Source organism: Vanellus vanellus, assembly GCF_965231255.1.
Source record: "Vanellus vanellus genome assembly, chromosome: 7".
Lineage (NCBI taxonomy): Eukaryota > Metazoa > Chordata > Aves > Charadriiformes > Charadriidae > Vanellus > Vanellus vanellus.
Genome location: NC_138912.1, coordinates 1,299,152 through 1,313,932, shown reverse-complemented (window position 1 = coordinate 1,313,932; position 14,781 = coordinate 1,299,152). Strand labels below are relative to the sequence as shown.

Genomic DNA, 14,781 nt, shown 5'->3' with positions numbered 1-14,781 from the left:
AAGTCTACGGAGCATCAGTTTTCATCTGCAAAAACATCAAATACCACATTCCTACAAAAATATTGAGCCGCTCTCCAGAACAGAGTTCTGTGATTTTCCCCAGGTATTTCCACACCACTTGCCTTTTTTTTTTTTTGCTTTTTACTTTTTAAAAGAAACAACAAAATGAGAAATGCCTAACCAAACCATAGCTGCCTAGAAAAGCAGAGAGCAGAAGGAAAACGCTTCCTTCCAGCTACTGGAAACAGAAGCCCGGGGCCCCCGAGACCTCCCACTGCATCCCCCTGGGGCACAGCTGAGCAGCCAGCGCCGGCGGCGGCCGCAGTTCCATCAGACCTATGACTTTGTGTTCTATATTAATTTTTAGGGCTTTTTTATTTATTTATTTATTTTCCCCAACTTTTTCTGTAATATCGCTCTGGCTCCTCACTTCTCGCACGTTACTTCAGCAGCAACGGAACTCTTACGCAAACTGCACAACACGTTTACACAGCTCCGAAGCCAGGCAATGGCAGAAACCATATTTTATAGACCAAAAAGGACTGTTGTCAATTGTGTAAGCAGTAAACAAACCCTAACACAACAGGAGAACGACGGTGGTATTCCATTTCAACCCCAATTTCAACCAAGACAAGGATTAGTAATACCAATTTATTCAAATGACCACATCATACTGAATTTCAGTTGGGTTTCTGAGAGAGTTGGGGGGGTTCAGCCTGGAGAAGAGAAGGCTCCGGGGAGACCTCAGAGCCCCTTCCAGTGCCTAAAGGGGCTTCAGGAGAGCTGGGGGGGGACTCTGGATCAGGGAGGGGAGCCATAGGACGAGGGGGAAATGGTTTTAAACTGGAAGAGGGGAGATTTAGATGAGATCTGAGGAAGAAATTGTTGCCTGTGGGGGCGGTGAGCCCCTGGCGCAGGGTGCCCCGAGGAGCTGTGGCTGCCCCATCCCTGGAGGGGTTCAAGGCCAGGTTGGACGGGGCTGGGAGCACCCTGGGCTGGGGGGAGGTGGCCCTGCCCGGGGCAGGGGGGGGGGGGGGATTGGATGGTCTTCAAGGTCCCTTCCAACCTAAACCATTCTGTGATTTTTAATAGTTATTAACCGTTTAAATCTCAACTCCAGCAGCATTAAAAGCAGAAAATTCATGTCCTATACCAGGAGGGTCTGTGCCTACGTGGGCTCTCGGGCCAAAGGAAACGCCTCACGGTGGGAAAACAGGAACATTTCCAGCCCACTGCCCCCGGGACGGCTGATTTTGATAAGGGCAGGTCAGAGAGGGACGCTGCGCTCTGAGCGGGCATTTAGCCTCAGTACAGAGGCGCTGAGTCCTTAAACTAAAACCGGGCGGTATACAAACACCTGAGCGTGAACTTCTGAGGGTGACAAAAGGTTGTGCTTCTCTGGGTCTTTTTTTTTTTTGTGACTGCTCGCCGGCGGTCAGAGCCTTGCTCGTATTTTCGTTCTGCATTACACTGTAACACGCCGCCCGAGCCCTCCAGCAGGTCACAGACCACTTCACGTAGAGACAAATAGTTTCCTCCCCCTTAAATGCAAGGGTGGTTTATGTTTCTTCTTTTCCATAAATTTATTTCATCACTAAACGTTTCCGAGATCAGCATGGTGCCAAACTAATACCCAAAGGCAAATCTGACTACGGGAGCTTCTCCCATCGCAGAGCCACGGGCACAGCAAAGCGGTGCCACCTCCCGACCGGCGCGTCCCACCCTCCTCTGCCCCCCCCAGGGCCAGAGACCCAGCGGGACCCCTCGCAGCATCCCGCGCCGGGAAAGGCTGCGCAAGGTGCCGTATTCCCCAAATGTCCTCTTCTCTGCTACAGCTCTACTTCTGATTTTCTCCTACAAAATGGAAAATAAATTGTAGTAAAATGAACTCAAGATTATCACCGTGTTCTGCATACTACCAGTTCTCCTTAACTCGCGGGACCTGGTGATGTGCTGCAAGGAAACTCCAAGAAATTCCCGCTGGGAGGCTGGAAAAGCGCCGGTGCTTGGATCCTGCCCCGGCCAGCGCCCGCTGCCGCGCCGCACCGCCCCATCTCACAAACTTCCCATTTCTTACCAATTCACCCAGTTCACTAATTAGGCTGGCAGCAAGTAGCGCAGCCCAACGGTAAGGCTGCAGAACTAATCATATTAAAAGGCCTCCTTAAAAGTAAATATTCAATTACAAGATCATTGATTGGACAAACCGCTGTGATTAGAAGCACAGTACTGCACAAGGTAGTATCATGATACCCATCTCCAGTATAACCAATTAACAGTGTATAACTACGCACGCAACGTTCAGCCTTACAGGCACCAACAGACATGTAGATCTAAGTTGGAAATAATTTAACCTTTTGTTCCCCGAGTTCATTCCTACTCTACGAATATTGCCTCGCATAAACTCTGGACAAGGAGAACGTGGAAAGTTCATTAATTACCACGTTACTTTGTCAATCGCACATGGATCACAAAAAACGCAGCTGCCCCCGGGGTCCGCAGATTACGCTCTCTCCAAGATGTTATTTCTCTTTGAAAACAATAAGTTATCTTTAACAAACGCCAGTGCGGGGATGTTTTCAACCGAGGGGCCGACAGGGTTATAAAGCGCGCTCCACGCTCGGGATTGCCTGTAGGCTAGATTGCGCCTTCGTCACCCTTTCCCAGCCGTTAACTTATATGGCAATAGAGACGTTTATTTCTGACAGCAGAGAGCCGCCTTCGGCCAGCTGAGTGTTTTCTTCCTGCAAATTAAGGCAAAGCATCACGGGCAGGGATGCCAGCCCGGCCGCTGAGCTGCCTCAGGGGCACCCAAAGGCTCCCTCTCCAACCCAGCACCACGGGGGATGCTCCTCGTCAAGCCGGTGCGGACAAAGATCATCCAAACCCAACGCCTCCGAGTCCCCTTCTCCGCCAGCACAATAAAAAGGAATTTCACAAAAGCGCTCTATGTCAGCCTCCGCGAAGGCAGCCGCCTTCCCTCCAGAGATGGCGATTAGCAGAGAAAAACGGTTGGCCGCATCTCCAGTTTCTTGTACACGGACCGGGCACTTTCAAGCTTTCCTTTCTAAAAAGCTACTATATATTCTGTAGGAGAAAACACCCAGAAGCGCGTGGTTTACTGTGAACGATTGATAACGGGATGATTGCTCAGGCACTCAACGCGTGACATTTGATAGCCCATCTTACGCTCGTTGCAAAGGAAAGCAATCATCGCGGCCTGCCGCGCTGGCCGTGGCAGAGCTGGGCCGGTTAGCCAAGCGGCGGGGCGCCCCGGTGCCACCACGTCCCATCGCATCTAACGCCCCCCCCCCGTCCCCGTCCCCGCAGAGCGCACCCCCAGTGTCCCGCGCCGCCTCCGGCCCCGATCGCCCACGCACCTCTGTGCAGGGAAGAGCCCATCTGGCACGTTAACTCCGCTTTTCAGCGCAGATAAAGAGCGATTATTTCCCCCCCCCCCCCTTTCTTTGGATTGCCCCCTCAGAGGCTCACTCACAAACAGGCAAAATGGTTTCTGTGGGCCAAACGCCACCCCGCGGGGAACCCCCCAGCCCCTGCCCTACGGCCGCCACGCGCTCCCGCTCCCGCCTCGGCGCCGTCCTTTCTCGACAAAGCCTGAAGGACTCGTACCTCTATTCCCAGGGGCCGTTTTGCTCTTCAGACCCCCGAAATACAACCCCACCGCCCCACACCCTTGGCAGGCGTTTATCCGGGGGATTCCAATGGCTGCTCACCAGGAACGATAATTACCGACATACATTGCTCATCAAAAGATGTCATCTGAACGCCGAAAATCACAACCGCGTCCCTTCTGCGAAATTCAATCTCGCTGTGCCTTGCTGTGTTACACTTCAAGTACCAAAAAGATGGAAAATGCACCCTCATTTAAATTTTTAACGTAATTGGTAGATAACTTCTCTAAATATAGCCTTGAGCATTCAAAGTACAAACCGTTTCAAAAACCACCCCAAAAGACGTTGGATCAGTCAGACTTCCGGCACGAGTCGGAGGTGCCATAGTACGTCCGCAGCCAACATATTCAGAAAGTCGTTACACAAAGCCACGCTAAGGAAACAGCATTTTTTTCCAGTACACAACCACATCCAAACCTATCAGAAAACATACAAAACCACAGCTGCCTTCTTTCAGCATATTTTATAATTAAACACCCCAACAATCTACTTAAGTCTTAACTAAATGTTACTGTACATCAAACATAGTTTTCAGCTCCCACGCCGCCAACCTGAGGAGCTGCTGCAAAGCCTCGGTGGCGTTACGGCCCCGTTTTGTCACAGAAGGCACCGAGAGGAGAGGACGCGGCTCAGTTCACGGAGTGCCCGCAAACCCCACGGCCACGTACACACCGCACACGGGGGTGGAGTTTTGAGCTCACTTTTAACACGCAATTTCAGAGCACGCTTCTAAGCAGCGCCATAAAAAATAACTTTAATTCTGGATTAAAGTAGTGCCACCTACATCCCCTGAACATTCGATTTACCAAAGCTCACCGACAGCAACACTGGCGCTCAGAAGCCTCTCTCTGTTGCAAAGTCAATATAAAAAGCTGCTCATTAGTGTCACCAGGAGCGACCTTACCTGGAAAAGGCGATGCCAAGACTGGAATTTTGATAGGGGAGAAGGTGAGCACGTGGCAGGGCTGGACGCTCGGCACCGACGGTCCCTGCGGGGCTTCGGGCTCCACCGACACCATCGCGGCGGTGGCCAACGCCAGGGTCTGACTGCCACCCACGGGTTTAAGGCTATTCTGGCAACCACCTGTGGAAGGGTGACATAAACAGATTTCGTTTTTAATGGGAAACGAGCAGCTTTATGGAGGATGATGTTTTCAGCCTTTGGAATTGCGACACAAGATGGAACAAAAGTCTGCAACATCTCCCCGCCAGCCTCCACCGCTTGCACGGCCGCATGAGCGAGACGCTGGATTCCAAATATATTGTATAATATATTTTCTAAGTACTCTCAAAGCCCCTTTCCTAATCGTTGCTCTTAAAGTTCCAGTTTCTGGTTGGTGCGTTTTTAGATATTAAAACCCCATATATGTGAACATACCATTATAGCCCAGAGGGACAAGACAGTAGCGAGTCATATATAAACTGTGCAGAGTTATTAAATTCAAATGAAAACCCTCAATAAAAAAGCCAAATATTTGAACAGATCGGTTGGCACTTTCTTCAGCTCCCCCAGCTTCATATCGACGCACAACCACCCTTATTCTGACTTTTCCTAAAGAGAAGTTGCCTGATTTCAAACCTGAATGTTTTGGTTATTTCCTCTATTCGCCATGCAACGTTGCTGCTCCTGCCCTGTAACATGTGTGAAAATACCCGAGTTTTACAAGTTTTAGGTCCCATCATCTTAAAAACACACCCTGCAGGAAACTTCAAACGGTTTCACCTGGGAGCTCAGAAGCCCCCCAAATCCAGGCTCAGAAGCGCTTTAGACTCTGTAACAATTACCTTTAAGTCTAACAAGCTCAGGGGGAAGACCTTCAGAGCTCAATCTTGGCTAAATATGTTAAATAAACAAGAAAACGAGGAGTAAAAAATCTTAAGGAGAGAACCTAATTTGACAAACACCAGCTGTTACTCCCTCTACAACTGAGCTATGTATTCAAAAATTAAGCAATCATTAGCTTATTATGTCATTTAGCAAATGTTTTTGGTTCATGTGGAAATCCTTCAGGCAGTAAGAGCCAACTGCAGCTCTGCACAAAAAAAAAAAAAAAAAAAAAAAAAAAAAATCCCTATTCACTCCAACTCCTCACTTGAGGCGTTCGGTGAGTTTGCAGGAGGTCTCCCCCAGCGTGGGGCCCTGCGAGGAAAGCCGGGGTAGGGCTCGTGGCCACGGTAAGAGTGGCCATGGGGGCGCCGAGGGTGGCACAGCCCACCGCAGACCAGCAAGCCCAGTTCAGGGCATATGCCATCCAGAGGGACCTGGACAGGTGGGCCCAAGCCAACCTCAGCAGTTCAACAAGGCCAAGTGCAGGGTCCTACATCTGGGTCGGGGCAATCCCAAGCACAAATCAGGGCTGGGTGGGGAATGGCGGGAGAGCAGCCCTGAGGAGAAGGCCCTGGGGGTGCTGACTGACGAGAAGCTCAACATGAGCCGGCAGTGGGCGATCGCAGCCCTGAAGGCCAACCGTACCCTGGGCTGCATCAGCAGAAGTGTGGCCAGCAGGTCAAAGGAGGGGATTCTGCCCCTCTACTCCACTCTCGTGAGACCTCACCTGTAATACTGCCTCCAGTTCTGGAGTCCCCAACATAAGAAGGACACGGAGCTGTTGGAACAGGGCCAGAGGAGGCCCCGGAGATGCTGGGAGGGCTGGAGCCCCTCTGCTGGGAGGACAGGCTGGGAGAGGTGGGGGCGTTCAGCCTGGAGAAGAGAAGGCTCTGGGGAGACCTCAGAGCCCCTTCCAGTGCCTAAAGGGGCTCCAGGAGAGCTGGGGAGAGACTTTTTACAGGGGCATGGAGTGATGGGACGAGGCGGAACGACTTCAAACTGGAAGTGGGGAGACTGAGATGAGGTATTAGCAAAAAAATTTCGCTGTGTGGGCGGTGAGACCCCGGTGCAGGGTGCCCCGAGGAGCTGTGGCTGCCCCATCCCTGGAGGGGTTCAAGGCCGGGTTGGACGGGGCTGGGAGCACCCTGGGCTGGGGGGAGGTGGCCCTGCCAAGTGCTGTTCTGCTCTCAGGTGGCATTGGGGTAGGAGCGGGTCAGTGCTTTTTGGAAAGGACCCTGCTTTGGTTGCAACTAATTGGGGTTCCTGAGGCTATCTGTTGTCCTAACTTCTGGCAGCTCTGCTCCTAACTCTTTATAAACATTTATTTGCCAGCAAAATAAGCTCCGCATTAACAAAACAGAAGTCAAATATTTTCAGTAAGCATCACAAAAGAACCTCCTATTATTTCTACTGCATTTGTCAATTCGAAGAGAATTCATTTAAAACACCTGCATGTGCACTAATTAACCAGCTCGCAGGCAATGAAAACCCCACAAATATTTTTAGTTTTAGTGGTTAAACCATGGATAGATGAGTAACAAATTATTCTGCCACACTCACAATAAAAATTAAAAAAAATAAATATCATAGAACCGTAGAATGGTTTAGGTTGGAAGGGACCTTGAAGACCATCCAGTGCCACCCCCCTGCCCTGGGCAGGGCCACCTCCCCCCAGCCCAGGTCGCTCCCAGCCCCGTCCAACCCGGCCTTGAACACCTCCAGGGATGGGGCAGCCACAGCTCCTCGGGGCACCCTGCGCCAGGGGCTCACCGCCCCCACAGCCAAGAATTTCTTCCTCATATCTCATCTCAATCTCCCCTCTTCCAGTCTGAAGCCATTCCCCCTCGCCCTATCACTCCATGCCCTTGTAAACAGTCCCTCCCCAGCTCTCCTGGAGCCCCTTTAGGCACTGGAAGGCCGCAGTAAGGTCTCCCCGGAGCCTTCTCTTCTCCAGGCTGAACAATAATAATTAAATAACAAATAAATTTGTGCCCAACTAATCTCACTGTTTAACAGCCATTTATTGTTTCTCCCCATGCCGTTAGGGAAGGTTAAACACCCGGCCCCCAGCACCAGCACTCCCTCTTGATTCCAGCTGTGGGTAGTTGGGGGGGGGAAGAAAATCAATAAAAAGTCTTCTGTAAATCTTATGAAAACTAATGTTGCCTAGAAAAATGACTTTTCTACTGGTTTCCTACAAGGTACAGGAGCAGAAAGGTTGTTTACTTCTCATTTGATTCTTTTATTTTGGAGAAGAAGATGCAATTTCCCCAAAGAGCCCAGGAAAGCAGGAAAATAACGTAAGCCTTAGCTGCTCGGGAGCCAAAGTCTTCCACCAGCGCAGATGAGTAACGCTCCTGAAGCAGGGCTTCCTTATTAAAGTTTCATCAATTCCCTTATTAAAGTTTCATCAGCCAGTTGAAAGAGAAGTTTTGGTGATTTCCCCGCTTTTGATGAAGTTCTCTCTCCCGCTCTCCTAAATAATTCCGTGAAGAAAGGACTACCCCTCGAACTGTTAATCCTTGAGAGGAGAGCAGGGACAGGCTGTCCGGGGGTCATCGAGGCCACTCTCTCGCTTTGCGGTCAACTGAACAGTCACCTCTGCAATTTATCCACCTCCAACATAACATATGACTTGCCAAAGCAACTGGAAGCTGGCCCAGGAGCTGTGGAGCGCCGGGGGCTTTCATCTGCACCCAGCCTGCTGGAGAGAAGTTCTTCTTTGCAGTAAGTATTTCCAAACCTTCTTGAAAGGGCTTTTTAGAATCATCATTAATCACCCCTCATTTATATGAATTTCAAGAGTCAAACGCTTTGAAAATAATAGTAAAACAACATCATCAGTATGTCCTTGAGGGAAGAAACACTGCAATTTTTTTCCTAGCAATGGGAGTTTCCCCAAATGTATTTTTGCCAAATCCCTCTACATCCTGGGGAGAAAGGTAAGACTCATCTGCTGAAATACCAAACCCCGTTCCAGTGCGGTCCCCAGCCTTCCAGCTCCGCTCTTCTCAAGCAAACATGCGAGGTGGGCAGCACGATTTCATGTGAAGCAACGGCAGAGCAGCGAGTAGTTGAAAAAGCAACAAAGCACTTGTTCAGAGATAATTCTGGAAAGTGCAAGGCCCTAAGTTTGGGTCAGGGCAATCCCAAGCACAAATAGAGGCTCAGAGGAGAATGACTGGAGAGCAGCGCTGAGGAGAAGGCCCTGGGGGTGCTGACTGACGAGAAGCTCAACATGAGCCAGTGATCACAGCCCAGAAAGCAACTGGTATCCCGGGCTGCATCCCCCGCAGCATGGCCAGCAGGGCCAGGGGGGGATTGTGCTCCTCTGCTCCGCTCTGGGGAGACCCCCCCACAGTGCTGCCTCCAGCTCTGCAGCCCCCAACAGCAGAAGGCCCCGGAGCTGTTGGAACGGGGCCAGAGGAGGCCCCGGAGATGCTGGGAGGGCTGGAGCCCCTCTGCTGGGAGGACAGGCGGGGAGAGGTGGGGGGGTCAGCCTGGAGAGGAGAAGGCTCCAGGGAGACCTCAGAGCCCCTTCCAGTGCCTAAAGGGGCTCCAGGAGCGCTGAGGAGGGACTGTTTACAAGGGCATGGAGTGAGAGGATGAGGGGGAATGGCTTCAAACTGGAAGAGGGGAGACTGAGATGAGATATTAGGAAGAATTTTTTCCCTGTGGGGGCGGTGAGCCCCTGGCGCAGGGTGCCCCGAGGAGCTGTGGCTGCCCCATCCCTGGAGGGGTTCAAGGCCGGGTTGGACAGGGCTGGGAGCAACCTGGGCTGGGTGGAGGTGGCCCTGCCCAGGGCAGGGGGGGGACTGGATGGTCTTCAAGGTCCCTTCCAACCTAAAACATTCTGTGATTCCCTTTCCCTTCATCTGTAGTCTGTAAACCAAAGTCTTTTAGATGACAGTTCTTTATTAGCCTGCTATCTGAACTAAAACTGACACCCATCTTTTGATGGAGAGGGAAAAAAAAAAGAAGGTAGCTGAAATGGGCTAAAATACAGCCAGCTATAGCCCAGCACTGGGCAGGGTCAGGACAGCACTCCCCATCAGGACAGAAATAGCCCTTTCTCCATCAGCAAAGTGCATTCTTGAAACAATGGCTTTGAGCTTTGAAGATGGAGACACGGTTGGTTCTCGGTTAATCCCCTCCCGTCACTTCTCACACAACGCAGACTTCACTGAAGGGCAACTCATAAACACCCCGGCCCCATGGCCCGGGTACCCGAGAGCCGCCTGGAATTTCGCTCCCGTTCCTGCCCCCCCCATTGCAATGTCCTCTCCCCATTGCCATGTCCATCCCCCCCATCGCAATGTCCCCGCACAGGCCAGGCCGTGGCGCCAGTCCCCATTCCAATGGCAGCTTCCCACACCCCTTGGAAGGAGCTTTGCCTTTTTCCACCCGCACCACCTCGTGCCAGACCTATAGCGCGGACACTTACAGCACCGAGAGCCACTGCCCCCCAAATCGCACGTGGTCTGAGACGGCGGCTGCCGGGCATCCGAGGCAATATACGGAAGCAATGGATCAACGTAAATGGCGTATTTATCCCAATGCAAAGGAAAACATATTGATATCCCTTTCTACCGTAGCCCAAAGGGAGGGGAAAAAAGCTTGTTGTCTTTTCCATTTGTAAACCGAACGAGTCTGCCACTAAGAGCACCGCTTTTTTGCTCATATGCAACAAATACCTGGCTCCTCACTGACACGAGCAGCCGCTGCGAATCTCACGAAGGTCTGGATTTCTTTTCAATGAGGTCTTGGGGCCGCGTGGGACAGTATCATGAAAGGGTGAGAACTACAAGCCTTGCCCATAAACACATTACGTGTAGTTTTATTTCTACAATTTCAGTTGGGAAAAAAAAAAAAAAAAAAAAACTTAATTGGGCTAAAGTTTGCATTTGATTTGCATAAATAACAGGCAAAGCTCAAAAGAAAAAAAAAAAGGTACAAACATAATAAGGAAAACAAAAACTTTGTAAAGGCCGTGATTAAAGTTAAGCATTCCCAGACACAATAAAGTGCTCATCTCCACAGTGCCCAAGTGCTCCACAGACAATGAGGGTTTTCATGGCATTTCAAGAATATTCAGGTTCCTGCAGTGCTATTCTTGTTTTACAAACAGGGAGCCCTGGCACACCCGCATTACAGATAAGAGAATCCAATTTGAGAGGCCCCAAACCTGACTACTTATATACACACACACACACACACACACACACACACACACACACACGTGTGCTTCAGATTTAAAGCTGCTGGTTAGGGAACAGAGAAGGATTTTCAAAACTATTACAAACTACACGAGAACAGAACCTAAATTTAACACAAAGCAACCACATTTCTTCATAGATTTGTAATGTCTGAAATTTAAACTGAAATTACCGAGAAAACTCTACCAATTCTACCTGTACATATGTGTGTATAGGCATATAAATTCTAACACTGATACTCGCTATGAAAAATATTGGCTCAGTTCTGTAGAGGTTAGTGGCGTTAAAAGAAAGAAAAGGAAAATAAAGAGGATCAAAGTTTTAATCTATACATAGGATTGGTAATGTTGGAGCAATGTGGTGAAAGAATATACATGAACTCTTCATTCTGCTATTTCCAATTTCAACATCAATGGATGAAAGAGCAAAGAGTTGCATCTGAGCAAAGAGACGCTGCAGAAACGTAGAGGCAGCAATGTATCAGAAAATATTTACTATTGAAAAATCATTACACAAAAAAAAAGAGAAATAAAATATCTGATTTAAGACGACTATTTTCCTTCAAGGAAATCAACACTGAAAGTCTTCATTCCAGGTTAGATTGCTCCTGTTCCAAATGAAAAAAATAAGTATTCTGAGCTTTTTGTTAAAGATGAGAACCATTAGAAGGCTTTCACCTCTCAGTGTCTCCTCCCGGCACTCCCGGCTCCCGCACAGCTCCCTGAAGGAGACCTCCGAAAATGCACTGCGTTTGCCACAATGCATTCGTCTGCACACACCTGCAGCTACTGCTGAAGACGTACATGGTACCAGGGCCAGTACAACACTCAAGATCAGTAAGAAAATGCAATTTCTGCTGAAATGTGTAAAAAAAAAAAATATCCATTTGAGGACTGTCAAACATTTCAAACTGAAAACAGATGTTCAAACGCTGGATTTTACTGTGCTCTGAGGAGAAGCGCAGAAGGCAACACCCAGGTTCCATCTACCCAACACCCCAGCCGAAGCTCCTGCACCATAGACACTCTGTTTCCGAGGTTACACACGTCTCCAAATTGCTGCTGAGCCACTGCCCACGACTTCTACCCCTGGAACCTCTTGAGAGTACTCATTCAATAAGCCTTTGGCAACATTAAGAGAAGCAACCTTCATTTCTGTGCACTTGCAGCACCAGCTGGGCCAGGACTTGGTTCAGGTGTGGATGGAAGCCTTCACCATAGGCTGAGGGTCTCCCTGCGGAATTCCTGGGTCTCCATGCAGACCATCTGCTCACAGCGTGATAGCCTGGAACGAGCTGCAGAGTGTTGCGGTCTCCAGTAACGAGCCCAGTAACGACATTCTATTACGGGTTCTACTGGAGTCCCCCCACACCGTTGGCTTTAGCGCAGAGCCGTACCGCATCGCACGGGGCTCTCCTGCAGAGCCAGCCACCTTTCTGTCCCAGCAGCCGCCCGACCGCGCGGCACAGGACCGTGCTCACAATTACAGGAGACTACAACTCGCCAACCTTGTGTTCCACTGTCACCCTGCAGCAAGCAGGAGGCAAACACCGATTTCATACAATCCTGGAATGGGTTTGGGTTGGAAGGGACCTTGAAGATGATGGAGTTCCCAACCCCTTGCCCTAGGCAGGGCCACCTCCCCCCAGCCCAGGGTGCTCCCAGCCCCGTCCAACCCGGCCTTGAACACCTCCAGGGATGGGGCAGCCACAGCTCCTCGGGGCACCCTGCGCCAGGGGCTCACCGCCCCCACAGGGGAAAACTTCATCCTAATATCTCATCTTAATCTCCCCTCTTCCAGTTTAAAGCCATTCCTCCTCGTCCTATCCCTACATGCCCTTGTAAAAAGTCCCCCCCAGCTCTCCTGGAGCCCCTTTAGACACTGGAAGGGGCTCTGAGGTCTCCCTGGGGCCTTCTCTTCTCCGGGCTGACCCCCCCCACCTCTCCCAGCCTGTCCTCCCAGCAGAGGGGCTCCAGCCCTCCCAGCATCTCCGGGGCCTCCTCTGGACACGCTCCAGTAGGTACATGTCCTTATGTTGGGGACTCCAGAGCTGGAGGCAGTACTCCAGATGGGATCTCACGAGAGTGGAGTAGAGGGGCAGAATCCCCTCCTTTGACCTGCTGGCCACACTTCTGATGCAGCCCAGGGTACAGTTGCCTTCTGGGCGGCAATGGCACATTGTTGGCTCACGTTGAGCTTCTCGTCAGTCAGCACCCCCAGGGCCTTCTCCTCGGGGCTGCTCTCCATCCGAGGGCTATAAGCTGAGAGCCACCACCTCAGCATAACAGAATCGCTGCATTTGTGATGGCCTCGGCCAGGATGCTCCCCTCGCCGCCCGGCCCAGCCGCGGGCTCTGCTCAGCGCTCACCACCAGCGGCTCATGAAGCTTTTCTGGGGAACTTTGCTTCTTGAAGAGACAGCACCTTTCCATCTGCATCTCCTGCTCCCTCCCTGACAGGAGGCTGGATGCAAGCCTTGTTCTCCAGGATTTCCTGGGAAAACCTTCTCCAACACACCAATAAGGACACCCGCTTCGCAAGGGACCACTGCCGGCCATACTCCCGAGAGCGAAGAATGCCAAACTGCAGAGCTTCAACCATTTAAAATAGCATCAATAACAGTAAAAGTGCAGAACATTATGTACCAGAGGGCTACAGCTTTCATCTAACGGGTGCCACCAGGGGGTCCTGCCGGTGGTCCCTCACCCCACGTCCAGTGGCCACCGACTGCCCAGGGATGCGCAGAATGCACAGATGCCGTAGGGGCACACCTGACTCAGGACCAAACCGGCCCTGACTTCATCCGCACAGCAGAGAGCGCAACGCAGGAGACAAAAATATTAATCCTTTCTCTGCAAAAAATATCTAGGCGCCACTTTCCTCACAAAAAAAAAAAAAAAAAAAGAAAGAAAATGCACTACCCAGTAGACATAAAACAAGCTATCATTCCTAGGTGGGAAAATAAAATGTCACCGTTCGCTTTAGATACACAAAATGGTAAGTACATAAATTCATGTTTTGCAATATGCGCGAGAATAATAGCTGCTTCCTTTTCTTACAGAAAATAACACCTTCCAGTAGCTGCAGCTCGCAGCCGGTACACGCTGTGCATTACCATTCACCAAACTCCAGTGCCTCATGCCTTCATCTCGGCAACATTGCTGATACATTGAGAAAACAATTCTATCATCACCCGCAACTGTGGAGGGCAAACCTGCCCTAAGACAGAACGGGTACAGAGCCTGCAAAAAACCTTATTAACTTCTCAGTTTAAACCACTTAACTAAGCAATTGGCTCTCGGTATTTTTATTACTCTTCGTATTAAGTGTAAAGATTCTCCAGGAAATACTCCGAGCGCTGCCGTAACGCGCTGCCACCCCGCAGCAGCGCCCGCGTGGTGGGTGCTTCCCTGCAGCCCGCGCCTGGCCGGGGGCGTTCCTGGGTTAGCACGGATCGCATCGATCAGAAATGGGATTCCGAGAGGGTTGGGAAGACGGAGAAAGGCGGTTGGGGGTCTTCGTGCTCCCCCCTGCACCGCTCTCCCCCTCGAAGGGCGGCTCAGGGGCCGTCCGGGGCTGAGCGCACCGCTGGAGGAAGAGTTCGGGTCCAGCCGAAGATCTCCCGCGCAAACAGCCTCGAGCGTGTGTGCGTGTTGTCCAGAAAAACTTCTTTTCTTTGTGCTACTTAGACCGCAAAGGTGGCAGGAGGCTGGGGACGCCCCTGCTCCGCCAGACGCGCTTCCCTGACCCGCTGCTCTGTGTCCGAAATACGGTACGTGATAAAGTGCGTTGGCTGAAACCATCGCAGTGTTCTAACCGCACATAAGCGAAGGCCGGGCTGCCGCTCCCCCGCGCAGAACGCCGCCGTCGCCATCGCACCGGTCCTTACGAGGAGGGCCAGAGCAGTGCCTGCCGCCGGCAGCGGAGCCGGACCGTCCCCAGGCGCCCCGGGGGGAGCGCGCCCATGGAACGGGTTCCACCAGGGATGTCCCCCCTCCCCAGCGCTGCCCAGCAGCTCTCCAGTTGAGCATCGGGCGATGCTGGCA

At 51.2% G+C, this 14,781-nt stretch overlaps 1 protein-coding gene across 1 annotated transcript in view; it reads right to left on the bottom strand.

The window, feature by feature from the left end:
* The window catches only part of TCERG1L (transcription elongation regulator 1 like), a gene marked incomplete at both ends in the record, with an annotated part of 100,635 nt that overhangs the window by 82,149 nt on the left and 3,705 nt on the right, over nucleotides 1-14,781 (bottom strand). Inside the window, one exon of the mRNA XM_082486561.1 lies at nucleotides 4,597-4,776. Coding sequence (XP_082342687.1) covers nucleotides 4,597-4,776 — 180 coding nt within the window. The remainder of the gene's footprint in view (nucleotides 1-4,596; nucleotides 4,777-14,781) is intronic.